Source organism: Bombus affinis, chromosome 11 (assembly GCF_024516045.1).
Source record: "Bombus affinis isolate iyBomAffi1 chromosome 11, iyBomAffi1.2, whole genome shotgun sequence".
Lineage (NCBI taxonomy): Eukaryota > Metazoa > Arthropoda > Insecta > Hymenoptera > Apidae > Bombus > Bombus affinis.
The window spans coordinates 4083261-4106661 of NC_066354.1; the positions used below are offsets into that span (position 1 = coordinate 4083261).

Genomic DNA, 23401 nt, shown 5'->3' on the forward strand with positions numbered 1-23401 from the left:
TAACTTCTGGTTTTAGAATTCCGTGTAATTTGCGCATAGTATTACTATTGTTTCCCTATCGAGCTCGTAGATGAAAAACAGTGAGGCAAACGGAATAAATGATTAGAAAATTATTCCGCTACTAAGTTTTCTGTTTCCGAAGAGGATTGGAATAAAGGAGATTGTGATTCGAGACGAGTACCCGGAGCAAAGAGTTTCCTAACCTCTACGCGGAATTATTCTTCTCACTTCTTTTCATGTATCGTTTCCTTATATGAGAACGTGAAACAAGAGACTAGTTTTGCATATTTTGCATAAGTGAATCAACATTTTAACTCCAGTTAAATTTAGACTTGAATCTAAATTTGAACTTGTAATTGAATTTTGGAATTTGAACTTAGGCTTGAATTTCTAAATTCGAATACGAATCTGAATTTTAAAAGTTGAATTTTATTTCGAATTCGTACTTTCAAATCTAAATTCAGTTTAAACAATTGGAGTCTTTTAAATCGAGCGTGTTGTAATGTGTTTTTTTCTTTTCTTTTTCTTTTTAACATTTAGAAAGGACTCGAAAAGTAAAAACGATTTCCTTTGTTATCCAAGGCCGCGTGTCCATGTCGTGCAGCAGTCTGCCATGCCTTTTTTTCGTTTCGTACCACGATAACGCCTCTCGGTCCGCGTACCAACGACGTAATTGCGTTATTATTTACCACGTAATAGCAACCGTCGCGTAACGGCCACGCAGAACGAAAGAAAAAAAGAAACATGTCCGTGCACATACGCCGGGAACATAGCAATAACGAACGATAGATTATGCGAAACATGTAACAATTGGTCCATCGAAGGGGGATTAAAACATGATTAGAAATTGGAACGCATTCTCAACCATATATGTAACAAATGTTATTTACACGTTCGATTAAGCTAGATAATTGCATCCTTATCGTTGTATACGAACTATCGCGTATTTTATTCTATCTGCGCCGTTTCGTATTGTTGGTGCTTATCGCTCATTGGTCGTCTACCAGATAGCATAGAGAATAATAGAGAGAAACTAGGAGATTAAACAAATTATCGTTAGATTGCGTTACTAGCAAACGTAATGCGGAGAAATCGTTCTTCCGCCGAAACCTGTAATTAGCCGGGAAAAAAAATAACGATAACTACATTGTTCAATCGTAGAAGAATCGCCGTCGCAATTTGTTTGGCCGAGAACGCGTCCTTGAGTCGCCCACGGAGCCGAGTTGAGCGCTCCGATGATCTTGGCCTGACATTTCAATGCCCTCCGCAGAAAGGTTTTCGTGGAAAAATCGTTGCTCCGCCCGTTATGTCCCGACCGTTTGTGCACCGTGTTCATTTTGTTTTGAGACGCCACGTGCGAGAGCGTTTCGGTCTCATCGTCGCATAATTACCCAATGTAAACGGGCCTGCAGCATCTGATCGTGAAAACAAAAAAGCAAAATAGAATTCAGAACAAATACCAGAGATCGCTCAGGCACATGCTATGTTTACCGGTCTTACAATGGATCTTTATGTTATTACGTAAATCAAAAATATCCATTTGAGAAAAGATATCGTCAGTCGGTAATAATCGATGCAAATGGACCTCTGATTAGTCAGTCTTTGACCACGATCTTCTTACGCAAAATCAAATCGTTTCCTATTTGTTCCGCGTCTAGTTTGACTAGATGAAACATCTAGTTAATGTAAAATTGTATTGAAATGAAGTAGGCGATCTCGTTCGATGCAAATTTGTCGTTCCGGCGAACAGTCGAACGGTTCAGATCCGCTAGTTTCCTGTTAATTGGACGCCCTCCGTGTTCTTATCGGGGTCGGAAAATATGCTGGCAGTTCCTGGAATTTGAAATTGACGCGTGGGCAGAAGGGAAGGCATCGAGGTATCCGGGGAGGGTTGCTATAGTTAGATTAATATGGATAATAGGTTATAACGAAGAGTTCAGTGCATTTCGCGGAAATGTTTATTTCTGCAAAAATTTTATTCGTCTCGACAAAAATCTATTACCATTTTTCAAGTCATTCAATTATTTGGGAATATTTATTTTCGTAAATCAAAAAATAAATATTTTTAAGCTGATGTTTTTAATACGACTTTTAAAGAGTCAACCAGGAGAAATGTTTTCGTTACACGATGATCTCTATTTATGGGTAACATAATAAGATACTACGGGCAGTGTTGCATGGTGTTTTGTGTTTAAAAATTCCGAGCACTACTGGCTGATAAAACACCGGAGATTGTTTATTGAAATCTGGCTGGCACACATGTTTTCGTATCAAGTCGCGGAGATAAGCTGGTTTTGAATGTCCATCTCGTGTTCACGAGCCACTTCGTGACTGGTTGGGACACGTTTATTTCCGAATGACGCAAAAGAGAACAGGTTTTCCGCTACCGCGTAGCGGGTAGCGTATTCTAATTATCGTCATCTCTCTTCTCCTCCTCGCATGGTCACTACAGACGCGTTAAAATACTCCTTTTAAATAACCAATCGACTTGCTTTGTCGTAAACAGTAACTGCTAATCGCCATATTTTCACCAACGTCACAGAAAAATACCACCAATAACACGACGGAAATGACGAATACATTCACATTTCGACATTTTAAACGTCATGGTAATGGTTGTTGATATAGTTCCAAACGTTTGTCAAGTGACCATGTGCACAAACGTATTTTCAGAACTAAAGGAAAAAAGCTACGGCTATGGCGGCGCTGTGTACGCATCTTTAACGAAGCGATGTACGAAGGAAGCCACATCCTGGAAACGATTCGCGCGATAAACGATAATATCGTCCAAACATGCGTTTCACTATCGCATCAAACCAATTCCAATATAACGAGTAAAAAGCTTATTCCGGGAAATCTTACTTAACAGAGATTACATTATGAAATCGAGGAATCAATTAGTTCGATGAAACAACTGGTACGAAATTTTCGTGAAGTTTTCGGGATCGGAATGTTTCTCGGTTGGGTCGAGAGTTCTACGAAGAGACCTCTTGGCCCCTTTCCAAGACGACGAATCGCGGGGAGGCCGGCGTCGACGACAAACGACGCTCCACAGGTGTTTAAACTTAGAACTTGGGTTAATTAAGATCCTCCAGGCGGACGCGCAATTGGGAATTTCGGAGACGCTGGGAAAAACCACTGCTCTACTGCGAATAAGCTCTCAAGTATCAGCTGGTATTTGGTGTTACGGCTGTTTTCAATTTGTTTCGTGCTCACGAGTATTAACTTGTCTGTTGGTAACGTCATTAACTAACTTCAAACCTTATATTACTGATTATACCTTATTCTAATTTTATATATCAGTAATATATCAGTATATTTTACCTTAATTTTATGTGTATGTTACTAATGATATTTTGTTCATAAAATGAAGTTGATTCGAACATTCGTATTTTTAGAACGAATATGCAAATTTCTTAGACCATTAGCGATTTCAAAGATAGCGTGTGCCGATATTTGATATTTTCGCAGTTAGTAAAGATTTCGTCGCATTAGAATAAATCTTTTGGAACGCGGTGGCTACAGATAAATCGGTAGGAGCGTTAAGTTGGAAACTTCGGACCATTACGCGATTCCGAAAGAATGTCACTGTTGGCGAGCGGGGAACAATGGAGAAAGTCGTAAAGGCACCCCTTTCTTATCTCTTTGGTCATAAACTTTGGCTACACACTTGCATTAACTACCAAAGGCTTGCCTTCGAACACTTTCACGAGTCATAAAACGCTATGGACATAAATATGATATTTAAAGGGAAAAATTAAAATCCAGCAACGCGGATTTGAACCCGGGTCTCTAGCTTGGTAGGCAACTGCAATATCAACCGAATCATTTAGTTCTGACAGTCTTGGCTGAAAATTAGATTGTAAAAAAGTTCTTAGAAAATAGTTTCATTAAATTATCTATAAAATAACCTAATTTAATCCGTTCTGAATTTTTGAAAAATTATTTTTATTTACCTACATACGGGAAATAACGAGAAAGCTCATCAATAGCATGTTGCAAATTTAAAGAAGGGCGCGGAAATCTCTCCCACCTTTTTCTCTTCTTGCTCTCTCTTTCTCGTCGTCTCTTTCTGTCAAGCGCACATACTCGAAATTCGAAGGTTATTTTTAGATTAGGTTTCCTCGTCGCGTATGGCCACGAAGAGCAGAACGGCATCGGCAGGCTCAGTGTAAGAGAGGCGTCGGTGGAGGACGCAGTGGTGACGAACTCTTTCGAGAAGTGAGAAGAAGAGCGTGTACGAGGGAGGAGAATCGAGAGTGTAAAACAGAACAGAGGGAGAAAGAGATTGAGGGGAGGGGAGGCGCACACCGACGTCCAAACGATCTCTCACGAACGAACGATCGACTGAAATTACTTTTTTCTTACATTAAGCCCCTAGATTCTTTTTCGTTAACCCTCCACGAAAACGAGTTCGCTCGTACTTTCCTTTCGACCCCGCTTCCTGTATTTCCTATTAAAACGTCTCCCTTTCCTTCTCCCCTCACGTGATTTTTTATTGATTTTATTTATTTATTTCTATCGACGACGAAACGAATAACTGAACGAATTAACCGATACCACGAACTATGGCAGCCACCGCCATGGATCCAGTCGACATAGCTAATATCCTCGCGCAGGAACTGCTTTATCAGCAGGTAATCCTCATACATGTTGCAGATTTTTACAAAATCGTCCACTTTTATTCTTTCATACTGTACGACGTAAAATTGTTCTCAATGTTTTGGGGGCAAACCCTTTTTCATCGAAAAACTAGTAACAATGTCTAAGATACAGGATTTGCAGTGATTAGTGTGGTTCTAACCCTAACCTAACATAGACACATAACCTATCTAGCGCTGTCAAGTATATGCTGTTTTTGTTTGCGACCAAACAAATGACGGTGTCATTAAGCGAGACTTCTTGAAGCAGCTGCTAGATTTATTTTGAAAGAGACGGATACTTAACTAAAGCTGTATCTTCTACCCTACACCAGTAAATAGATCCAGGCATTAAACAGTCGCTGCCGCGTTCGAGTCCACGTGTCCTCTAAGTAGGAAGCTTGATAAAAATCTAGAAATATTGAAATCGTGTACTTAGTTAAGTCATATATCGTGACAGACTTAAAACCATACGAGTTGTCTCGTTGTTTAGAAACTTGTCGCGATAAGAGCACACGTGTATTTAACCGCATAGAGGAAAAAAAGGTCTGTTTAATTCACGAACGGTCAGGCCGCGTGTGAAAGCAGCGAGTCTAAATTTAGAAAATCGCTTAAAAGATGGTACAATACGCTTTTGAACGGATCTACTAGAGGATAACGTGTCGACTGCCTATCGTTGTTGGATAGATCACGTTCGATTACATTGTTCCTTCTCACAAAGTAGCATTCTGTTTGAAGAAAACAGTCTAATGTCTAAAGGACCTCGAGGGGCTTCGAAAGCAACCGTCTAAAATAAACACACCACTTGGCAGGCCTCCGAAATAGTGTTTCATTCACGTTGTGGTACACGGTTCGAGTCGAACGAGCCAAATGAAGTCGACTCGAATTTGGAAAGAATTGTAAATTGGCGAGAAACAACGTATCCACATTTCATCGCGTTCCTTTCGAGGCACGCGCGCGCGGTTCTGACGCGAGCACGAACGCGATTCTGACGCGAACACGAACGCGGGAAAGGAAGGAGAGATGCGCGAAAAAAGAAACAACATGGCGGTCGCGACGGATGAACTTGAAGGAGAAAGTCTATTCGACACGCGAATGCCACACTATCGAGCCGCCTGTTAACGTATGTGGGACCATTATTGCAATGCGGACGAGCAGAGATTGTGCAACATTGTGCAATAACGATTGGAAGTTCCACCGGCTTCGATGAAACAAACAGATCGTAAACGAATGGTCAGGTTGCGCATGAAACCGCGGAATGAATATTTTTACGTACCCGTAAAAACCGCTGAAACTATACCACGTGCCTTTGAGAAAAACAGTCGGTTGAAAAAAGTAACCTCGATGCTCAAGACGTGGCGCGAATATTATGTCTTGTAAAAAACTTAACCAATATCGTACACACACTACTGTCAGATACATTTCCCGATATTCAGTTCTCTCATCTACCATTCGGACACTGAACAATGCTGAAGTTTTATCGAATCGTTTTGACAATTTTTTGCCGGTTTATTAATTTTTCTGAAGTTTGACGAAACTGAAGTATCTATAATATTATGATAAACTATTTTTTTAAGTCATGAAAATTTCCTTGTATCTCTAGTAGACTTCTAAAGTAATTTATTATAGTAAATAATTTTTATACATTTTCTGTAATGTACATATTATTCCAATAGTATAATTATCATATCTTAACAATACAATATGTTAGATACTTTATATGTTCCAACAATGTTATATTTATACGAATCTTGTGCATTACCTCACTAAATGATTCATATATCCAATTACAACTATTGTATCGCTCCCTTATATTCAAAGTGAATTTGTTTCAATCTATTCTCCGCGATGTAAAGTTACGATGCGCATGCCCAATGCCTGGAGAGCCGTGGTGGTTCACTAATTCATCATCTATCTCTTTCTAATTAATCTTTTCTCTATTTTACTATCTTTTCCTTGTCTAAGAAAATGTTGCGCCAATATCTGACTGCGGTACGTTTCGCAATGATTTTCTGGTTGCTGATATCGCCCTTTGTCCGCTCGTAACGCGGGCCCAGGGCAGATTAAAACAGCAAACGCATCTATTTATAGAAAGAGTGGTCGTGTGTGTTGCTACGTTATGTCGCGCGCGCGAGCGCACTATGTTCGTTGCGAGTTCTCTCTCTCTCTCTCTCTCTCTCTCTCTCTCTCTCTCTCTCTCTCTCTCTCTCTCCTTCTCTCTCTTGTCTTTGGTGTCGAGCACAACGAAAAAAAAGAGAGAGAGAGAGAGAGAGAGAGAGAGAGAGAACGACTACATCACAAAACGGAAGACGTACTGCATACCAACGGCGACATCGAAAAAAAGCCACATTGTGCATCTGCGTCAAATATTTCTGTGTATTTCGTTACGAGGGTGTCATTGGGGTTGACATTTGTCGACCATTATATCCGTTTCTCTACTATCTTGATTTTTTGTTATCGTCTGCTACGTTTGCATGACCTTGCTGCTTGATTGATTTCAAAATCACAATCTCGCGGCGATAATTGAAATGCTGTCCTCGTAGAGATGCATGTCAATAATTGTGTATTGTCTTGTAAAACATTTCTTACTCCATAGATATTGTGTTCATATTAACTCTAATGCGATTCTTGAATTTTTATGTTTCATTTTTCCTCTCATTTTAACAAACAATAAAGATTTATAATGTTTTAAAAAGAATACGATAATCATTCATTCATATTTTATTCATATATGTAATATTTTTTATCATTACTCAAATGAATACAGTTGGATTGTAGGTAAGCAAAAGAACGCAGCAAAGTTAAATACGTACGTATGCTTGTTGAATATTAGTGAATATTAGTTTTCAGTATAGTAAGCCTATCTATGATGTAGTTACACGATGATAATTTGCGAAGCAAATATCTATCTATTTACCATAAACGTCTAGTCAGTAAAAAATGGAAAGCCTGATTTATTACAATATTTGTTGCCTCGTGGAAAAAAACACGTACCGCGGCGATCAATGTTTCTGCATACCTCTCATCGCGATTGGATTAACGATGCACGATGCGGTAGATACTAGAATCGAGAGTAGACAGCTATTTCTAGAAACAATGCATATATGTATACATTTTGCCGTTGCAACATGTTAATGCGGGACAATATATTCCAGTAACTATAACTACCGCATAAAAAATACGATTCTTAGGACTCTCAGTTTTATATAATTTTGTTCTAACCTAAAAAAATGATTAATAAACAAAACGTTTGACATTTATATAAATTTTCTTAAAAACTTCTTTATTTATCTTTTCCCTTTTTGGATTTATTTTAATATTAGTATGAATTATTATTATCTTATGATAGATATTTGGGTAGAATAAACACAAGTATGATGGACGGTGTTGTCGATCGAAAGCATGTCATGACGCGATCTTCGGGCAGCCGTTGACTTGAACCTGCACAGACACGTCTGACAAAATGATACAGAGTTCATCCACCAGCGCCACATATCGTCTGACATATTCAAACTGACGATGCACGGTAAGGTGAACGGCCCGTCGGTTAACGAATGTGCCGTGGCCGTGGTAATAATCGCAGTCTCGTGACCGTTAAAAAAACTGATAGCGCGAGCATTTCCTTTTATTAACCTTCATTCATTCGTTGAATTTCAGCCTTTCAAATTTATATTTTCTTTTTCTAATATCCTCAGTCATTTCTTTTTGTTCCGTCAAAATTCTATGTTTCATGGCATAAAAATTAATTTTCCGGTAGTAAGTTATAAAGGTGGACTCAGTAATGGACAATTGATTGCTTAAATAATTTCACAAGTGTATGTGTACAACAAATATCTTGTAACTTCTATATACATCTTCATATTTGTTTCAAACTTTATCAATGTGATCATGATACTTGTATCTTCTCATATGTCATACAAAATTTTCATAAATGTTTAATACTTTTATGAGTAGTTGATGATTAAGTAATAGGAATTAAATGTAACAAGAATTGTAGTATCATTTTATCGCTTTCGCAACGGATAAATACAAGTCGACTCAAGATGGTAAATTCGATAATCCTCCAGTGCAAACAAATGGATGTCGCTTTTTGTGTTTCCTAGATAAACGAAATTGAGTATATCGGTTTCCTTTTCTTTCCTTTAAAGGGTAAATGTGACACGATGAGGGCCACACCTTTGTGTCTCTTTTTCAATCTGATAAAGAAAAAACCACAGTTATAGCTTATAAGAAGTAAATAACGACTGATAAATTTTCACGCTGGTAAATCCCTCTAAATTTATCAAGCTTTCAATAACTACAGTTTATAACGGAACTGCTTTTTCTCGAAATGGTCAGGGCTGTAAATTTCAGATCGTGCCAAATCGAAAAATCATACAGAGTACGTATGTATACGTGACAGCTTCCAAGTGCATATATCGTCTGATTTATGCGCATGCACGCATCAGCCACAGCTTACAGCAAATTACAAACTCGTACGAAGGTCGAGACGATGAATTAACCCCGTCTAACCTAACTTTTTATGCATAAAATAACGGAAGAATATTTAAAGAAGAGATTTAGAAGATTATCCAATTTGTGAATAAAAGAATGGTTTTAAAATCTATGAAAAAACGTGGTTTTCGTAGATATATAAAGGGATAGCATGTGAAAACTGAAATTCCAGAACAGTGTGACGCGCGAAAACGATTTTGTAACGCCTAAGTTTATCGCTCCGAGCATTCCACAAGTTTACGCGCGAACAGGGAACGGATAGGTGGGTGAATCTTGTGGGTGGGTGATTACTCTTCTGTTAAAGTCGCTACCCGTTGGTATGCTAAGTAATTTTAGCGATGACACACGCGGCAGCGTGGTAGCCCCGCGATTATGAATCGTAATCATGTTATAAATACATGCATAATAAATTCTCACACAAAAGTGGAGGAGTTCTAAGCCAGCTTCTTCAAATATGATTCACAAAGCATATTTGCATTTTGACAAGTGCTAATGAACTGATAGACAATAGCACACAATTTAGAATACATATACATTTCGAAAGCTATATAGATAGGTGCAAGGTTAGTGATCTTGGTTCTTATTTCTATTAACGCCAAAAGGTTGTTCAACTGTGGAAATTAACGTAGAAACGTATCACGTTGGTAATGTCACTTAAAAGATGACACCGTTGTAACTTGAACTTTTATAACCTGTCTTTAAAGTTCAGCGAACTTCTTTTTGCTTTACCTAGCGAGAAGCAAAAAAGAATGAGAGATAAAATATGGAGGAGCGCGACATTGAGTTAATTACGAGATTAGAAGCGAGATGTCATCGATGATCTATCACGATCTTTCCATTTGAAGAATCTCGATGTGCAATTCCTGTCCAATGATGCTTGAACTCTGGGAAACATTCAATTCCTCTGACGTGCGCTATCTATCCCGCGCGAATCGGCCTTCGTTAACGATCAGTACGACTCGTAATTTTAGAAATGATAGACCTCGGCTGTTTGGTGTCGTTGTCTCTCGTCTCCTTATGAGACTGAAGGTCGCGATTCTTCTCCTTCCTGCGTCCTTTTGTGCTTTCTGGGAAACGTGTGCGTCGGGTATAATACGTCGCGCGCGTGTCCCCGTCTGCCGATTGGTCGACGCGATGGCGAACGCGAGGTTGTCGCTACGTGAGCTGCGATTCGAGCCAAGTCATTAATATCGTCCGTAGTTGGAGACATACACACTTTTATAACGTCGATGAAATCCATCCAGTCGACCAATTGTTTCCGCGGGCGACTGTTTTGGTTCGTATCGCGGAATAAACCAATTGGTTTTTCGATAGCTAAATCGATGGTTTCGATTTCATCGCGTGGACGGAAGAACAGACGATACGACAGGTGGTACGTTCTCGACGATAGTACCACCCAGACGATACTATACCACACACATACACACACACACACATTCATAACGTATTCTGCGCACGTGTTCATACTTAATGCCGAGAGATTAACATCACCTATTGTTAATATCGTATGTTACGAGAGTCGTATTAAAATTACGGTTGACTATCACGTAAGGCCATTAAATCGATGTAACTTTTAAAAGGCCCGCCACTGCTATTTTCGAACGCAAGGTAACCAAGATCGGAACATGTAAATAGAATTCAAGATCGAAGATTATGGAGAAGGGCGGAGACCGATCGTGGTGGATAATTATTAGGAACATCGCGATAATTCGTTGTAATTTTAGCGATGATGATACCGAACGATAAACATGTGTACTTGCGTACCTTGAAACGAGCAGCCCCCAGATGCGATCTAGTTCGCGCCGATAGCTTATCGACTATTGGATCATGGATATTTTTATCTGAAACATCTCGTTGCATTAACGTTGGTTCGCGATATCAAAGCGAAAAGCGAGAAATGATAACGTTGATGGAAGTACATATCGCGTACCTTTCCGTTACCGTTCTTTCGTTCTCCCCGTATTTTTCCTTCTCCCTTTTTCTTCTTACGGTTATTGCGCAACGTCCTCTTTTTCCATGGAACGAAAGCGGTTATTGGAATCGGTTTCATTGCCTAACAGCACTTCGTCGATAATATGACCGACGAACTTCTTTTATATCTCGCCGAGCAATAAACGAGCGGTGATCTAACGCGCAATTCGTTTGAAAGGCAATCGCGTTCCGCAGACGAAAAACATCGGTTTCCTAACTGTTTTGTTATCTATCCGCACCTGGCAAACTCGCGTTTTATGCTCTGTGTTGCATGGTCATCGAGTTGCGCACCAGTCGCTCGTCTCTCACCTAAACTCGTGTATGTATATATGTGTGTGTATAAGTGTGCTATCATTGCCGTCACTGAAAACCAATATATTACATTAGTCGTTATTTTTACACGTTTTATGCTGATTCTACACAATAACGAGGACTAATGTTTAAACTGTACTTAATAAGCATATTTTTCTGCGGTTTAGGCAAGCGTAGTGCTATTTTTGGTGCAACAAATATTGAAATGTACTGAGGATAACTCAAAAGTCGTAATGATAACGAAAGTTTAAAATACTTCTTAATCTAGCTTCTAACTAAGGTGTAAGTTATGTATTCTCTTTAATAATTAAATAAAAATACAGCCAGAAAGAAATCGTTGCACTGTTTTATCCACTGAGAAAATGTTTGAAAAGCATGTACTTTGAATTAAAATAATAATCATGTGACATCATATTAATGTGTTGAAATCTTTTATTGTTGCAGCTTGTTTCTCTGGACGGACTGCATAGTGGAGTGCCGACGCGGACGACGCCGACGTTGACGCCAACGACGCTCCGGAGCATCGAGCAAACATTTCTAGAGCTGACCAGCGAGTCAGCGTCGCACAGTCGCGAAGCAGGGTTCGTGCCACCGTTAGTGGAACCTTCGCAACCCACGCCGGCACAAACGCAAAACACGGCGGCGCATCACGTTGTTACCACCACCGTTGCCGCCCCTGTGGCCGCCAATACCATCCTCGTGGACAGTCAACAGACACAGCCACAACAGCCAACCAGACGCAATATGGGTGGCAGAAGGCCTACCAGAACGATCGGGATGACCCCCGAGGAGGAAGAACGAAGACAGATCCGCAGAGAAAGAAATAAGATGGCAGCAGCTAGATGTCGCAAGCGGAGGATGGATCATACCAATGCCCTGTTAGAAGTATGTAATTGATGAAATCTGTTCTGAATTTAATCCTGCTGTTCCCCTCTGAAATAGATGTTATATCTCAATAGATATCGTTAAAATATAGATACTTTATAAGTAATTGATTTCAGTATTGAATTCAAGGGTAGTAATCTTACTGCCTTTTGTATATGAGTTTCATGAATAAAGAATATATATTTCAAGATAGATAGATATCTTCAGAAGATATCTGAAGAGATGCAAATACGAGGAAGGGAAAAGAACAGCAAGGTTATCATATCATCCCATTCCATATTTGCGAAATTACAATTGCTATTTTTTTCTGTAATTAGATTTCCTAATGAAAGAAAGAAATATTCTAAAGTGGAAAAAAAAGAATATTAATTTATTGACTGCTCCACTGTTTTTGTACAATTCTTAATTCAAGATATGTACGTGTGTACAATCGGTGGCATACATTGTCACTTATTTTACGTGGATTGGAAGTATCAGTGGCTTGAAATAAAAGTTCATATGTGCAAGATAGACTATAATATACACTGTATGTGCTAATGTAATTCAAATATTAAGTTGAAAAATGAAACACGAATAAAATTTGACGAATTCATTTGACAGGAGACTGAGGGTTTGGAGCAGAAGAAACAAAGCTTGCAAGAAGAGATTCAGCAGCTGCAGCAGGCGAAGGATGAACTAGAATTTATCCTAGAAGCTCATAGAGCGGTCTGTCGTCTTCGTTCAGCATCTCCTCCAGATGTGAAACCCGTGATAAAGCCAGAGCTTCCGACGGAGGACCAATTCGCCGCTGCGGCTGCAGCTGCAGCCGCCGCCGCAGCTGAAAGCACGAAGCGCGAGTCGGTGAACGTCGCAACGAGACCGAATAGACCGAACTCTTTGCCGGTTGGCTTCGACAATAACAATCGACCAAATTCCCTGTCGATTTTCAGCGAACCAAAAGAAAGACCGAACACGCTTACATTTAAGACAGTCGAAACACCATCGTTCATGAAACCATCGTTGGACGTAGCGGGGATGCCGATCACCACGCCAACTAGCGGCATAGCGTTTAATTTCGAGTCGTTGATGGAAGGCGGGACCGGCCTTACTCCAGTTTCAACACCATTGATACCTTCTTGCTCGACACAGCAAAGAAACAATCTGTCCGCCGTCGATCTCAGCTCTCCGGATGCAAATCCGCCGAAGCTAGTGAGTTTGTGACGCCAAGACGACCTCGATTACGGATCGAACGAGGATGATCCCGAATGAGATGATTTTATGAGATGATGTTGTGAGATTCTGGTAACTTTTATACGAAGAAGATTTTCTACTAGAACCACACATCGTGAAATTCAGTATTTGCGTTTCTGTTATGGATTCACGCATCGTAAAGTAAGCTTGTCGAACACATTTCCATCTCTGTAAGAACTTTGGTAAAATTGTCTTTGAGGCTAATAAAAAGGAAAAAGAATAAAAAAAGAAGAAGGAAAAGAATGAGATTTTCCTTGTTAATAGCGCTTTAAGAACGCATAAACCGCGTGAACTTTTGAAAGAAGAAGCAAAGTATCTTTTTGCATCATTTAATGAATTATGATTGACACGCGAGTGTGTCTAGTGATATATATTATAATACATTATACGTAATTGTATTTAACTTTTGCGAACGTTTTTACACAGACGAATTAGAATTATGCAAACCATGCATTGTAATACTGCAACAATTTCTTTTTCTGTTTTTTTTTTTTTTCTTTGTAAGAGATTTTCGTCGTAGCCCGACGAAAAATTTATTTTTTACCAATTACGTAACATCGACCGAAGAGGTATAGCGTTGTTTAGGAATTTAAAACGTTCGATTTTAGCGCTCAAAACCATTACTTAGATTAAGGAGGACGCGTATACGATGGCCATTTTTGATTGCGCTCATGATTTTTCACATCATGTATATATAGCACAATTCAAGATTAACGAACTAGCGGCTCGATGACGAAATGATATATGTGTATGTATGTATATATACACATATATATTTTTTATTAAAAATTTGGTGAATTTTATGTGCCTCGTATTTCCAATAAATAAGGACCGCATCGAAACCACTTGCGGTTACGCGTATTAATGGAACATTTTTATGTGCAACTGACGTGTTTGCAAGTCTCTCACCCTATAAATGTAATCCCTCCATACATATAATATATATACATACATATATTTTACTATGTATGACATTTTTGCATGATCTTTAAGCAATATTAATATATTTATGCGCGGCTGCTGTTTACGAGGCTGGCCGGTGTTATTTCGATAAGACTTTTTTCTTTCTATTACTTTATTCTTTATTGTTTTCTTTCCTTTTTTTTTCTTTTTGTTATTATATATAACTACGCATGTGTATATATGTATTCTTAGAGAAAGAAATCGTTTTACGAGTTGCTCGATTTCAGCCACGTGATCGGCGGCCGCGATAGATGAACGTAAATAATAAAAAAAAGATTGTAATGCATCACCGATAAATGCTGCAATATATTTTGATTAGAGCGACCGAATAAAGGAACAATCGAATATGTAATTTTGTCCAAGAATAATAACAATGTGTTTTAATTTTTGTGTATCGTACTGTTTACTTCACTTTAGATGTAAAAGTCTTGACAAATTCGCACATACGACTGCTCTTTTCTCGTAAACCCTGATCTTAATCCATAAGTAAGTTGAAAATAATTTTTATATCGATTTAATTTCTATCTTTGTACAATTAAATCACTAATATCTTAAAATACAACAAATATTTGATATAAATAATATTGCATATTGTATGCTGAGAAAGATACCTTTTTTATTTCACGTTTTTCTAATAGAATTTTCCAAATTTTCTAATAGAATCCAGTAACTCTTTTAATCGCATCTGCTTCGCTCGTCGAATCCATTATTTCGTAATGGTCAAATTCTAACGAGAACGTTGCATGCCCTGATGAGATTATTCTCACTGCTTTTGAGTATCCTAGTAACTCGACTAATGGAACAAGACAGTGAACCACCTGTGTTCATCATTTAAGTTACATTAGTCTCTCTGGCCTCGATTTTACTATTGCCTTAAAGGAAAAAAGATACATTACCTTGTTTTGTTTATAGGCATCGATATATTTTATTTCTGCACGTCTTTTCGGCAGATCTTTCATGATGGCACTTAAATATTGCTCAGGCACCACAATTTCGACTCGCATTACAGGTTCTAGAAGTGTAATTCCAACATTCTTCATCAACTGAAATACATATAGAGAACGATAAGTAAAGAGGAAAGAGCTTTTAGAAAAATAAGGGTCTTGAGTAATTTACTCACAGTTTCAGAGGAAGATTTAAAAAGATTTTAAAGTATTTCAAGCCGTTCAAGGAGAAATTTAAGAGCTCTAAGTAATATAAAGGCTCCAGGAAATGTTCAAGAGATGTACTTAAATTATTTCAAGCATCTGAGACTCTTTGACAAATCAGAAATTGTCAAACAATCAAAAAATCTAGGACTCAGATTGTAAACGTTAAAGATGTTGCAAAACATTTTCTAGAGGATCTGGTTATTTTTAGTCGGAATTATTTTTATAGATTACTTATACATTACTTATATTTATAAATATTTTATAAGTCACTTATCTCAATATATGTAGCTACATTCCAATATAGTTACAGTATAGTTTCCAATATATCAATACATCAATATAATTAAATTCCAAATAAGTAAAAATAACAGTGACTTAATTAAGCTTCGCTACAGAAAATATTTCGTATTTTTTCAATGAATTATTCTTCCAATAAAAGATATTGTTTATTCTATTGTTCCCTCTTTTTAAACTATCCTTATCAAATTTAATACCATATTTTTTCACTTGGCGAGAAAATCCTTGTTTCTATCGTTAATGCAATCATTATTTCTATTGTCAACGCTAGAAATATCTCAAACGATTGTTCTCTTTATCAACTGCGTCAACTTAAAAAAAAAAAAAAAAAAAAAAAAAAAAAAAACATAATTCCAAATGAACAGCCATTATATTGAAATACGCTGCAAGAAAACAAATGAGAACGGAAAGATGTAAATCCTAAAGTAACAAAGTCACATAAATACTTCACATTTTCGTGAAATAATTTCGTAATTTCATGGTTGATGGATATGTGTCTCTCTTGTATAGTATCAGTGACAAACCCCTAGAGTATTGGAGCAAGCAGCAATCTCAATCGGGTCGTATTCGTAAAATCTTAGATTCAGATTTATTAGAAAATGTAGGTTACGTTCAATGAACATCATTCAAGTTTATTTAGCCGAGCATTGAATTTTAAGTTAATTTTATGGTAAATGATGCACAGGTTATCGAGATACAGGACTTCGAACAACCCCATGGATATGGCACCTCCATCATTTGTCCCTCTGATTCCTCCCAATTCCTCAATATCGAATTACCAGTTTTAGTTGTGGTTATAAAGAACCTAAATCTCCATTGTCGTCTGCAAGTGCAGGTAATTGTGGAATGTTCTGAGTATAATCTCATATTAACGATAAATTCTTTATCTTTCATAAACTCCTTCTAATACTAATAAGTAGTCGATTCTTTTGTGGTCCGAACAACGCTCAACATTTTATCTCAACTAGTATTTTAATAATTAATTTTTTAAAGATGTTTTTGTAATCAGGTGTCTACATTAACATATGTATATTGAATTAATACAAGTAAATTCTCTACTGTAATTTGATATAACTCCATAAAGGCTTAATTTAATTTGGCAAATAAAAATTAAAAGTTGCCTAAACAAAATAGTGAAGAACCTATAACATAATATCTATTGATACAAAAGCGTATGCATTAAACCAGGTGGCAGATAACCAAAATTGCCAGCATCATTTTCAATTCACGAACGCGGAGTCAGAAAAACAAAACTCCAAGGGTGTCATTTGTCGCGTCAAAGTAAAATTTGAGACCGGTTGGAATAAATTAGAATTGGACCTATCGAGTCTAACGCAAACTGCCTTCAAGCAACAATACGCTATAACTCAGAGGATTCAAATTTGCGGTAATTGTCGTTTGCGCAGAGTATACTTTATAGATAAGCACTACGAAGACCAAGAAATTTGCCCTAAATTATACCACAAGTTCTTGGATTCTTATATGTTGAAGTGGGGCATAAGAAGTGTAGAAAGATCTACTCAAACTAACTCAAAAAGAACAAAGAATCGAGTCAGAGGAAACAACAATATCAGGATCTCAAAGCACTTCAGTGCTGATAATTTAAGTAGCGGAGAAACTAGTAGTGCAAAGAATTCTAATCTACGGAAAATAACTGACGAGGATTTTCTGAGAAATTTACAGATTAAAACAGACATATTAATTAATGAATTTTTTGACAGACAGTCCACGAGACTTCCACGTGTCTTAGAATTAAAACAGAACACTACATTAAAACCGTATGCTTTTCCAACCTTAACCTCAAAACAGAAATCCTTCAACATTGGTATATCTGAAGATACATCGAAGAAAATTGGCGTTCTTCGGACGTTTACAGAGACCTATATATGCAACGAGGACAAACGTAAAGAGACTAATGTTTTAAAAATTATACGGGATAATTGGAAACACAGATACTTTTTCCCTCAGGAAGAATCATTGCCTAACAACGGTTTGTCCGAACAAAATACAAAGAGAACGATGTTGGAACGTAAACCGAAATCTCTGCTTCTATTATCTGAATTAAAATCTGCGAAGGAAAGAAATTTAGGATTGCCAAAAAAAAGCATTGAGATGATTAAACGTAACGAAAGCGATACGGTTATCAATTAATTGTCAATTAATGTAATATTAAATAATTTAATAGAAATAGAATGTTGTTTCTTCTATTTATGATTGGTACTTCTGTAGTTAGACTTATAAATGGCGATAGAGTATCAAAGCTCCTATCTCATGTACCCTATAATGTTTTCCCGCCATTTACAGCTTAGATTATTTCCTTTATTATATCTTATGTGTATGTAAGAAAAATAAAAATCATAAAAATACTTTTACCTGTCGAATACACTGAGAAACAGCAGCACTGATTAACGATGTCGTGGTACCAGACTCATATTCTAAACTATGCAATTTAACGCCCATATTTACGACCGGATAACTTAATTTCGGCCCGTGTAAAAGAATTGATTTAACACTATTCCTCACTGCCTTCATTATATGTGCCGGTATAGCATTTAAGCCATTAGCATAATTCTGTGATTTATCTAATAATAAAGTCTCCTTTCCTTGATAGTTCGGTATCAACGACATGATTATTGTAACTTTTAAATTAGCGCTTCCTATCTTATATTCAGTCGAAAAGGTATCTAAAATAGGTTCCTTTATAGTTTCTCTATAGGAGATTTGCAAAGGACCTAAATCAGCATCGACCTTATATTCGGTTCTAATTCTTTCTTTGATAATTTCTAAATGCAGTTCACCCATTCCTCCAAGCACGATCTGACCAGTTTCTTCATTTTGAGTTACTCTTAAACTTGGATCTTCTCTTTCGAGTTCCTGAAGAGCCTTCTCTAAAAGTGTTTGTGTAGATAACGATGGCGCCTCAATTGAACAAAAAAAAACTGGCTCTAACGTCCTAATATTATTGTCAAATACTTTCTCTACATCTTCCGGTGTAACACCTTTCTCTGTCCTTAGTTTCTTTTCTGCTTGTTCTATCGTTGTTCGATCGGTCGTTACTAAATCTCCAGCTGTTGTACTTTTTAATCCCGTTATTGCTGCAATATTGCCACATGTGATGTTCGGTATTTCTTCGTACTCGTCAGCGTACGCGATATACAATTTTCCTACGAGTTCCTTTTCTTCTTTGCGGACGTTATATAGCTTCATGCCTTTTTTTAAACTGCCGCTATAAATTCGAAAAAATGTAATTGGTCCTTTTTGCTTATCGTGGACGATTTTAAATGCCCTGGCGCAAACTTTGTCACTAAAACAACGGTAATACGCAGAAGATTTAGTTTTATTGGGTGATGGTAAATACAAGAGAACGCTGTCCATTAAAGGTTGAACTCCAATATTTTTATAAGAACTACCTAAGAGCACAGGAACACCTTTTCTACTAATAGTTGATCTGTGCAAGGAATCAATTAACATTTGTGGAGTTACTGCATCCAAAGATTCCTGTTCTATTATTATGTTAGCTAATTCATCATCCATGTTGGATAATTTATCTACTAAGCTTCTACGTTTTTCATTTGCCATCTCCCATAAAGTTGTATCTTCATTCTCAGATAATTTTACTCTTGAATATTTCATACCCATATCTTTCTTTGTAAAGATCAATTTTTCTAAAGTAATAACATCCACAATTCCTTCTAAATTTCCTTTCTCTTTAATTGGAAATTGCGTAGGTAATACTTCTGTGTCTAACTTGGATTCAATAGATTTTAAACTACTATCAAAATTAGCATCTGCCCTGTCCATCTTATTTACATAAATAATTCTAGGAATATCATATCTGTCAGCTTGTCTGCAGACTGTTAATGTCTGAGCTTCAACACCTGCACTTCCATCTAATATGACTACTGCTCCATCTAATACTTTTAAGGTTTGCTCCACTTCCATAGTGAAGTCAATGTGTCCTGGAGTATCGATTAAATTAATACGGTAGTTTTTCCATTGAAATGTCACTGCTGCAGAAGTAATGGTTATACCGCGCTGACGTTCTTGATCCATATAATCTGTTACCGTATTCCCATGGTGAACCTCTCCCATATGTTTAATGAGACCAGAATAGTATAACATTCTTTCTGTGGTAGTGGTTTTGCCTGAAAAACCATCGTCAATATTGTAAATTCATTAAAATAGAAATTTGTATAGGTTATCTATAAAAAGCACAGCATAAACGAACCAGCATCGATGTGTGCCAAAATTCCGATGTTTCGAATTTTCGTGATTTCCTGTTCTCCATGTTCATTTTTTACGATTGTTTTGCCTTTTGACACATATCTTTTTTGAAACTTGATACACCATGGGCGTTTTATCAGCCAAGGTGTGAACATGATTTCTAACCTACACGTCTTTGTACATTCGAAGTTAAGGGCAAAGTAGAATCACGTGGAGAATTATTATGATTTTGGGATTTATTTAGATATTGAAAATAAAACTAAATCATTCAAAATACTATAATATTGTTCAATCATTTATTATACTGTTTGTAAACTATTACTTATATCTAGCTTTAATAGTTCTTTCACAGTAGTAGCTATTAAATTTTTTCCATTTCCTTCTTTGTAAAGGATGAAGTAAACCACCTCCAGGAGCTCTCCTTTGCATTAATCCTAAGCATAAGTGTATCAGTTTATTTACTGTAGATAGGAAATTGCATTGCTATGATTAATCTACCAACCTGCATATTGAGCCATTATGATCAATGAACTAATTCTCTTTTGTTGCATCTCGCAAAGACCTGTAACTCTACGTGGTAATATGCATCCATCTGATCTAACAAATTGATTTAGGATAAGTACATCCTAAAAGAATCAGTTTAATTATCCAGAGACAAGGAAGGTCGTAATACGACAAGATATCAAACTCTTACTGTATGTTTAATGTCAAGACCAGAAGAACAAATAGGACATGCCCCGTTTTTAGGTTTTAAGAACCGCTCTTCATATGGGTCTGGTTTAATCACGGCTTCAATAGTTAATGTCTTTCCTTCTTTCTTTTCTATGACTAAGTAAATTCAAAATTATAGGTTAGGAACATCAAGTTAAGCAATAAATGATGTTATACCTTAATAAATATAATCATACTCACTTTCCTTAATCCACGTTGTTGGAGATAACGATATATTTCTATTTTGTCCTATCGATAATATATTTTTTCCTAAGTAATTTAAGACGCGATACAACATAGCCATTTTAACAATATTTACAAGATGATCTCCGTTATCGTATAAAAACAAAGTGTATGTACTTCGTTATAGCATACAAAAATTATTAACTGTGTAACATCATTATAAATTAGTAATTATTTTGTTATAGAGATACTTATATGATATAAATTATTATTTATTTATAATTATTATATGTGATTTGTTCTATTGGAAATGAGATATGTTAATTATATGATTGAAACAATATGTTATGTTCATTAAAGAAAGATTCTTTCAGTGTGAAAAAAATATCAGTTTTAATATTATTTTATAAACGAATAGTTTTCTTGTATATAAATTGGAGAACGTGTATAATAACTTATGGATGTTTATCCGTTACCGGTGAATCGAAGAATCTTATTGGTCCATTCTTCTGTACCATTTGTGAAAAATGTCAGACGACGTGGCTGATGAAAGATGGAACCCGTACCGCATAATGTAGCTTAAAATTTTGTAAGATCACGAAATGTCATATAAAATTATTCGTTTATAAAAGTGTTTTTAAGCAACTAGTTTTTTATTGTATTGTTGATAATTTATTTAATGTTATAAACGTATTACTTTTGTCGTAACTATGGGGCTATGCAAGTGTCCGAAAAGAAGAGTTACAAATCTGTTTTGTTTTGAACACCGTGTCAATGTTTGTGAACATTGCATGGTTACGAACCATCCAAAGGTATTGTATTCTATTTTTCACAAAACAATTTGTAAAGAATGTACTTTGACGAAATCATGAACAAATAAATTTCACTAATTTTCCAGTCAAAGTAATTCTCGTCCTTTTTTTCATCTATATTAAGATTAACTTAACTGATAAATATTTATATCTTTTTCAGTGTATTGTTCAATCGTATATTTTGTGGCTACATGACCATGATTACAATCCAGTATGTACATTATGCTCAGTAAATTTAAGTGAAGGAGATTGTGTTCGGCTAACATGTTATCACATGTATCATTGGGCATGTTTGGACAAATATGCCAGGGAATTACCAGAAACTACAGCACCAGCAGGATACACATGTCCAACTTGCAAGGAACGCATATTTCCTGACTCAAAATTGGTTTCTCCTGTGGCAGATGTGTTGAGAGAAAAGTTAGCAGGAGTAAATTGGGCACGAGCTGGTTTAGGTTTACCTTTGGTATGTATTATATTTAAATGTACATAATAAAGTACATAACATACATATAGAGAACATCTATATATTGAAATTATCTTTTATAGCTCAGTGAAGACAGAGAGCAAAAACCAGAACAGGAGCATCCTTCATTGAGAATTGAGACCACTTCGTATCAGAACCACACACTAACAACTTCATCACCATCAACTGCTACATCACGTTCTGTTAGCAATGTTAATTCAGTTCATACTAACATAAATAATGTGCATTTAAATAATCAAAAGGTTGGGCCACCTTATTCAATTGTAAATATCGATTCATCCATGGGATTGTCACAGTCAACATCAAGAAAAGTTTGCGAAGCATATGACGATCCAAAAGAAATATCATTTGATCATGATGAAAATAAATACAGAAGAAAGCCTGCCATTGAATGGTTCTTAAGGTGGTGGAAGTTGATAGTTAACCCACCAACGCGACGTAGAAATACACCCAGTCCGCAATACAGGAGATATACGGTGCTAGGATTCATGGTAATATTAGCTTTCATTGGAATGTTAATTTTATTCTCGTGGCTTGGACGAATAGCTACAGACGGCGATCCAAGTTACGATCTTCGCGCAGATCCGAACATTTTAGTTGCTGATAAACCCGCTGGTATTTAATATACTCCACATTTCAAAATGATGTTTGAAGAAAATTGTAGGAGTACCACGTAAACGAAGACGTATAATACATATGAGAATAATAAATGAAGCTTGTAAGATAATGTAATAATTTTGGATTATAGTCGAACGAATATGTATTCACTGTCTTATAATTTCATTCTAAAGAAATAACTAGCATAAGATATAGTATACTGCTAACCAATATTTGTTAATTTTTATGTAAAGTATGCCTTAATATTAAGCTGTATATTTCACTCTGTAAAGACTTATAAATTTACAAGAAATTTTGTGTAATGATTATACGAAAGAGTTTTTTATACTATCATATGCAAAATTAAACGAAAGAAAGAAAAGAACGTTGCCAATATCATTTCCGCTAATAATAGGAACGAACTATGTGCAGACAAGATTTTGT

General features: G+C 36.5%; 5 protein-coding genes and 1 long non-coding RNA gene across 8 annotated transcripts in view; 3 read left to right on the top strand and 3 right to left on the bottom strand.

Annotated features, from left to right (window-relative positions):
• Positions 1-14879, top strand: part of LOC126921623 (transcription factor kayak) — a 35006-nt gene extending 20127 nt beyond the window's left edge. For 2 of the 3 annotated variants that reach the window (XM_050733340.1, XM_050733339.1), the window contains exons 2-3: positions 11862-12302; positions 12903-14879. In XM_050733340.1, the coding sequence (XP_050589297.1) occupies positions 11862-12302; positions 12903-13502 (1041 nt within the window). In that variant the 3' untranslated portion in view covers positions 13503-14879. Of the gene's footprint in view, positions 1-4141; positions 4638-11861; positions 12303-12902 lie in introns of those variants that run through there. The other variant, XM_050733341.1, reaches the window with a different exon arrangement.
• Positions 7420-11385, bottom strand: LOC126921647 (uncharacterized). Its single transcript, XR_007712492.1, has 3 exons — positions 11065-11385; positions 10899-10975; positions 7420-8836 (listed from the first exon to the last, which is right to left on the bottom strand). It is a non-coding gene; the product is annotated as an uncharacterized LOC126921647 (long non-coding RNA).
• Positions 14880-14993: 114 nt separating the features above from the next.
• Positions 14994-20434, bottom strand: LOC126921618 (ribosome-releasing factor 2, mitochondrial). The gene is made up of 4 exons (XM_050733330.1): positions 20172-20434; positions 18317-20088; positions 15392-15538; positions 14994-15313 (listed from the first exon to the last, which is right to left on the bottom strand). The coding sequence occupies exons 1-4, from the start codon at positions 20320-20322 to the stop codon at positions 15149-15151; spliced, it is 2235 nt and encodes a 744-aa protein (XP_050589287.1). The 5' UTR covers positions 20323-20434; the 3' UTR covers positions 14994-15148.
• Positions 16320-18309, top strand: LOC126921622 (uncharacterized). The gene is made up of 3 exons (XM_050733338.1): positions 16320-16544; positions 16629-16778; positions 17132-18309. Exons 1-3 carry the CDS (start codon positions 16422-16424, stop codon positions 18092-18094), a joined length of 1236 nt encoding a protein of 411 aa, XP_050589295.1. The 5' UTR covers positions 16320-16421; the 3' UTR covers positions 18095-18309.
• A 7-nt stretch (positions 20435-20441) lies between the features above and the next one.
• Positions 20442-21417, bottom strand: LOC126921631 (28S ribosomal protein S18a, mitochondrial). Its single transcript, XM_050733351.1, has 4 exons — positions 21080-21417; positions 20862-20995; positions 20670-20793; positions 20442-20601 (listed from the first exon to the last, which is right to left on the bottom strand). The coding sequence occupies exons 1-4, from the start codon at positions 21180-21182 to the stop codon at positions 20486-20488; spliced, it is 477 nt and encodes a 158-aa protein (XP_050589308.1). The 5' UTR covers positions 21183-21417; the 3' UTR covers positions 20442-20485.
• Positions 21418-21603: 186 nt separating this feature from the next.
• On the top strand, positions 21604-23123 carry LOC126921628 (zinc finger protein-like 1). The gene is made up of 3 exons (XM_050733348.1): positions 21604-21873; positions 22034-22339; positions 22423-23123. The coding sequence occupies exons 1-3, from the start codon at positions 21772-21774 to the stop codon at positions 22981-22983; spliced, it is 969 nt and encodes a 322-aa protein (XP_050589305.1). The 5' UTR covers positions 21604-21771; the 3' UTR covers positions 22984-23123.
• Positions 23124-23401: the final 278 nt, after the last annotated feature.

Excerpts from the sequence above, each read along its gene's own strand:
- LOC126921622 (XM_050733338.1), top strand. The coding sequence starts at position 16,422 with ATGGTTGATGGATATGTGTCTCTCTTGTATAGTATCAGTGACAAACCC. Across the intron at positions 16,545-16,628 it reads ATTCAGATTTATTAGAAAAT|GTTATCGAGATACAGGACTT; the intron begins GTAGGTTACGTT and ends AATGATGCACAG. Across the intron at positions 16,779-17,131 it reads ATTGTCGTCTGCAAGTGCAG|GTGGCAGATAACCAAAATTG; the intron begins GTAATTGTGGAA and ends GCATTAAACCAG.
- LOC126921618 (XM_050733330.1), bottom strand. The coding sequence starts at position 20,322 with ATGTTCACACCTTGGCTGATAAAACGCCCATGGTGTATCAAGTTTCAA. Across the intron at positions 20,089-20,171 it reads TTTGGCACACATCGATGCTG|GCAAAACCACTACCACAGAA; the intron begins GTTCGTTTATGC and ends ATGGTTTTTCAG. Across the intron at positions 15,314-15,391 it reads ATGCCTATAAACAAAACAAG|GTGGTTCACTGTCTTGTTCC; the intron begins GTAATGTATCTT and ends TGATGAACACAG.
- LOC126921631 (XM_050733351.1), bottom strand. The coding sequence starts at position 21,182 with ATGGCTATGTTGTATCGCGTCTTAAATTACTTAGGAAAAAATATATTA. Across the intron at positions 20,794-20,861 it reads GTCTTGACATTAAACATACA|GATGTACTTATCCTAAATCA; the intron begins GTAAGAGTTTGA and ends TGATTCTTTTAG. Across the intron at positions 20,602-20,669 it reads CATAATGGCTCAATATGCAG|GATTAATGCAAAGGAGAGCT; the intron begins GTTGGTAGATTA and ends ACTTATGCTTAG.
- LOC126921628 (XM_050733348.1), top strand. The coding sequence starts at position 21,772 with ATGGGGCTATGCAAGTGTCCGAAAAGAAGAGTTACAAATCTGTTTTGT. Across the intron at positions 21,874-22,033 it reads TGGTTACGAACCATCCAAAG|TGTATTGTTCAATCGTATAT; the intron begins GTATTGTATTCT and ends TATCTTTTTCAG. Across the intron at positions 22,340-22,422 it reads CTGGTTTAGGTTTACCTTTG|CTCAGTGAAGACAGAGAGCA; the intron begins GTATGTATTATA and ends TATCTTTTATAG.